Raw genomic sequence first — 5747 nt, forward strand, 5'->3', positions numbered from 1 at the left:
TAAATATCAGATCTTATAACATTGACAAATACAAAATTAATGTAATTAAAAATAAGATTCAAGTTCAAACAACTTAATAAATGCTGGTTTTGCATAATAGGATTACCATCTAATGTATTAAGGAAAGTTTTAAAGATGTCCACAAGATATGTATAGCAATATTAGTGTCCATATGACCATCATAACATAATTTAGAAAGTATATTTCCGTTGATGATTATTTAAGAAAAAAAATAAGTAAAAAAGTTAAAAATAAAGAAAACAAAGGCAAAATACAATGGGAATAAAGTTATCATTTATTCCTTAATAAATAATACAGTAATTAATAATTAAAGAAAAATGAGAATTCGATACAAAAAGGTTGATTATCAGTGAAATGGAAGGAAAAAAAAAATCTTTTTTTCAAAAAAAGAGAGTATAAACCTTTCATTCTCAAGACAAGTATTTAGGAAAAGAACATTTCACATCAATCAAAATAAATCAATAAAATAAAAAGAAAAGGAAAAGCCTTTTAGAGAGAGAGAGAATGAAAGGAGGGAAAAAGAAAAACTCCGGCATTCCGGCAGCTACAGACTCCCTAAAACCCCCGTCGGAACCCAGCAACGGTAACCGTGAGTTGCCGTCGGACGGTATGTCGGAACCTCAAGGAGAAGAAGCTCAGCAGCATCAGCAAGAGAGAGATGAAGTTCCAGAAGATGCCGCCGGCGACGGCGAGGAGGAGCTGGTGGCTTCGCCGGAGACCGGAGAAGAAGAAGAAGAGAATGAAGAAAAAACTTATGAAGAGGAGTTTGAAATGGAAGGAGATGGGTATGATGGTGAAGCTGATAATGAAAAACCAAAACTTGCTGAAGGGTTTTATGAAATTGAAGCTGTTAGGAGAAAAAGAATACGAAAGGTTTTTTTCTGTTTTGAACTGTTTTATTGGTTGCATTGATTATGTGAAGTAGTTTTATTGATCTTTTGATATTTTTATCCTTATTTTTGGGCATTAATTTCTGTGATTTTTTATGGATATGGGAATCTTGGAAATGCTGTGGAAACTAAAGGGTCAAGTTCAATATTTGATTAAATGGTAAGTGTTTCTATATAATTACTGAAAATTTTAGATTTTGTTGTAGTTTTTGGCTCCAAGTTCCCATTTTTTGAAGTTTCTAGGAGAGAGTTCCTCGGGACAGCCCAGTGGCTAAGTGGCTGTTATTCGAACCATAGTGCACGAGTTAGTATTTCCAGAATTTCAGTGGCTTCATCGTAGTCGCTGTCCAGTTGGGTTTTTTCTGCTTCCTGTAAACTATGTGAAAAAAGAAAAAAGGTTGTGTAGGTGATAGATGTGATGGGTGTTGTTGTACAGGCGAGGCTGGCCAGAGACGGCAAATACATGGGAACCTGTGAAGAATCTGATGTCCTGTTCTGATGTTATTGAATCATTTGAAGAGAGGTTAGTTCTATTTATAATCCTTTTTTTTTGTCCCTTATAGTGATCTTGTGTATAAGGGCTAGCTGACTTGTTAACCTGTGGCACCTTTCTTGATCTGTTTGCCTTTTCACTTTGAAGCTTGCAGTCAGGGAAACAACGATCCACACGCAAGCGTAAGCGAAAATCTGGGGTGATGCACACTCAGCCCAAGAAAAAGCAGCAGCAGCAGCAGCAGCAGCGTTCCCCTGCAGATGCTACATATAATGTGCCAGCAGTGAAGGTTAGGATAATTGAGAATCCTACACCCTCACCTCCTCTGAATGGTTTGAAGGCTACAAGTCATATGGACAGTAATGGTAGTGAATTGAACAGCAAAGAGGACAAAGTGATGAATGACAATGGTTTGGAGTTGGGCTTCTCTCTAGAGGAAACAAGAGAGCAAAATGAGTTGAATTTGAAGTTGAGTGAATTAAAAGGAGCAATGTCAACCAATGAAAACTCTGTGGATAGATCTGCTAATGGTCTCTCAAATGGATTTGCAAAGGTCAATGGTGCAGAGTCTCTTCAATCTGATCGCTGCACTGGAGCTAAAAAGAGGAAATCTGGTTCTGTTCGGAGGTTTAAACAGTCTACCGCAGTTGTGATGGATAGTATCCAAGATGCTGCAGTAGGTGGTCCGTTGGCTACATCTGTGCAGGAAGGAAGTCACAATCTTGAAGTTGTGGGTAGTGGCTTTGTTCTTAAAAACAAGTCTGATGATTCCAAAGATGCATATACAATTACACATATAGTCAAGCCTATGAGCTATTCAACATCTTTATCCAATGATATGCAGGACGTCTCAATAACCTTTCTTGCCAAGAGGTTGGTGACTTAAAACTTACATCCCTATTTTCTATGTTTGCCAGCTGACTTTCGTCACGTGTGTCATTGGGTTTCTATGATACTAAGAATGTGTAATATCTTAACATTTCATTTATTTCATTGGACTCAATATCATTTCATTGATATCAAACCAATACACTGTCACTATAAATGTGGGATCACATCAAGCCTCAAAAAATATTCTGCCAGCTATATATACAATATGAGATATCCATTTACACAAACACATTGGAAGCAGAAGGAGCCTTACTCTGCATGGGGACATATCAACCCCATTAAAAGATTCTATTACTATTTTCCTCAAAATCAGCCAAAAAATGCAAAGAGGAGCACCCTTCTGCAACTCCTTCCTGAAGTCCTATTTTCTTAATCCAACTCTCTAGTGTATCTTCCATGGCTCTATGTAGCTTCCATGCCTTATCAAATATAAAAGACATTAGGGACCAAATTTCTGTGGGGAGTTGGAAGTAGTCAATGGTCCACATCATCATCATTTACCTTAAAAAGAACACCAACTAACTATTATCTATCTCCTACTACTACTCAAAATTTACTCAGTGACTATAGTGCTTGGAGTTGTGCACCACATAAAGAAAGAAAGTCACTTTCTTAGGAGCATTTGTCTTTCATATAGAGCTCAACATGATTCTTGACTCACCAGCACCTCTTAGAAGGTCGTTGTATGACATCGCCAAATATTTTGTTGATGACCTGTTTATAATACTTCGTCTGCTTTTACGAACTTGTTATACTTGTAAATGCTTTCCAAAATCAACGTCATCACATTCTCGGTCTCGGATAGGTCTCCTGAAAGTTATCTCCAGGTACTTTGTTTCCGTCTCTTCATATGAAATTGGAAATGCATCCTGATACATTGTGATCCTAAATAAACAAGACGACTGATCTTTCAGAGCTTAATATCCACACAAAACTACCAATTAAACTTGAACATGATTGTCATTCCCTATGGTAAATCCGATGTATCTTGTAAGCTCGTTCCATATCAATTTTTACTAATTGTGTGGGGAACAAGCAAATAAGTGGAATACTTCACTTACTGAGGGAGTGTTTTCTCCTTTTTACAGATATTGCATCGTCGTCCCTCTTGTTCTCCTGCCAATTTTCTAGATCGTTAATTGCCATATTTTAATGTGTTTAAACTTCTACTCTAAAGGCAAATCAATCATTTGGTAGGAAAATCCACTAAACTTTCGTCCTGAAGGTAAATTCAACTATTTAGTAGAAAGATAAGCCACTCTGCACCACACATCAAACCTAGTTCATGAGGATTGATTTTCCTTTCCAGAATTTGTTTGTGTATTCTCATTTTGATAAGGACCTCCATGACATATAGAAAAATTGGTGGTGATAAAGGATCGTTGTCTTAACTGTTGCTGCTCCCAAGAACTTCAGATGAACTATTATCATATGGGAATATCAGTGGAAAAGCAGTACTTTATTCACTTTCCCATTGATCTTGAAGGTCCATTCTTGAGAGTTAAACCTGGATCTAACTAGACCCTTTTTCATATAAAAAACCAAATCCAATCTGACTTCTGGCTCCTTTTATAAAAGCGATATTCTCTTTTGCTTTGTGCTGTGTTTTGCTCACCTGTCTGCGAAAATTGATGTAAGGAAGAAACTCTTTGGTATCGTCAGGATAAGCTAACAGTTCTCAAATTTTCAAATCAATTTTCAGAATCATTCTGTTGTTACCTCTACATCTGAACTGAATTGTAATACTTCAAGGGGCACCTTCTTCTTTCTTCTTCTTCTTCTTCTTTTTTTTTTTTTTTTTTTTTTGTGTGTGTGTGGGGAAGTTGTGTCTCCTGTTTGCTCTGTAACAGCAGTATGATGTATGCATGTAAGATGTTATGTAACCAGTGTGATTACACCCTTCTCCTTCCATTCTTAATGGAGGGAGCATGAACTTGACAGTTTCAAGTTCAATTCTTGGATTACCCATTTTTGTACACATCTTGCTAGATAAATCAGTACTCCCTAACTGTTCAGTTTGATGATACTATGCTGATTCTTTCATTAGTTTTTAGTTCACATTAGCATTTCTAAATGGTTGTCTGCAGGTCTGACGGTAAGGAAGTGATGGTGGATAACAAGTTTCTGAAGATGAATAATCCACTTCTGGTAGCTGTTTCTCTTCTCTCTTATTGGTTCTTTCATCACCAAAAATGCACTGATCTTATATTTTCATGTATTATTAACAGAAATTTCTCAGTTCCGCATAACTTATTTTGTAATGGTTCAAAAGTACTACATTTGTTTCGTAAGATATTGATTGTGCCTGGAAATATTAATTAGTTACTTTGATATAAAGTTTATCTTTTCCTCAGATCTTATTTTTCTGATTAAAGTCTCACTAATAATTTTGGATTATCACTTCAGATAAAATACCTCAACATATTGTAATAAGTTAAAAAGAAACATTACATCGTTCTATTTTGTTATTATGATTGCTATTTGATAAATGTATAAATCTACTTCTACCTCTAGTTTCAGAAAGTATTTTCTGAGTTTATTTTATTTTGAGAGTCTAGAGGGAAGTTAACGTAATGAATTCCTTCAGCTTTACTTTGATGACACTTACTGGAAATGTTTTTTCTTTGGCAGTTGATAAACTACTATGAGCAGCATTTGCGATATCATCCCCCGCAATGAGTTGGCTGCAGCGAAGGAAAGATAGTTATAGGTCAATTAGCTTCATCTGTTCCCCTGTGTTATGTATAAAATGTTGTTGTAACAAGCTGTAGGGTATTAACCTATTACATTTATTAGGAAGGTTCATATATAGCATGCCAAAATATATATTATGGGAAGCTTGTGTTAGGTTTAACTGATTTCGCAAAAGAAAATGCTTCAAAATTCTATCTCGATGTATCAACCCGATACATGAGATGATGAGGTGCAAATGATGATATTCTTCTGACCTTATAGGTGTTTAAAACCAATGTGAGTTCCATTTGATAGCTATACATTTAGATTCTGGAGTGCATGTTGCACAATTGTTTCTCACATTGTAAAATTGTTATGTTGGTGCCCCTTAAAGGTTTTTTGGGGATATGTTTCTTAAGGTTAAGGGCGTTTCAAATGTAGTCGAAATTTTGTCACTTTTCATGTAAAGATAATCTGAACTAAAACACTGTTCAAAATCCGGAAAATACTCCAGCATAGTATACTGGAATTCCACTATAATATACCAGTCCAGCATAATATGCTGGAAGTTTATACATAGGTGCTCCAATCTCCAGTATATTATGCTGGAACTTTTCGCGTATTGAAGTTCCAGCAAAATATGTTGGAAATTCATATGCAGGTTCACCGATCTCCAGTATATTATGCTGGAACTTTCCGTGTTGCAACAAAATAGTGATTATTTTTCAATGACTCTGCAAACGCTGGCTATTTTTGAATGACTAGTCCGAAAACTGGCT

The 5747-nt window shown here is 35.9% G+C and overlaps 1 protein-coding gene across 1 annotated transcript; it reads left to right on the plus strand.

Annotated features, from left to right (window-relative positions):
- On the plus strand, positions 450-5328 carry LOC109225535 (chromo domain protein LHP1-like). Its single transcript, XM_019390239.1, has 6 exons — positions 450-894; positions 1046-1071; positions 1348-1434; positions 1552-2277; positions 4383-4443; positions 4927-5328. Exons 1-6 carry the CDS (start codon positions 526-528, stop codon positions 4972-4974), a joined length of 1317 nt encoding a protein of 438 aa, XP_019245784.1. The 5' UTR covers positions 450-525; the 3' UTR covers positions 4975-5328.

This window comes from Nicotiana attenuata, chromosome 5 (assembly GCF_001879085.1).
Source record: "Nicotiana attenuata strain UT chromosome 5, NIATTr2, whole genome shotgun sequence".
Taxonomy (NCBI): Eukaryota; Viridiplantae; Streptophyta; class Magnoliopsida; order Solanales; family Solanaceae; genus Nicotiana; species Nicotiana attenuata.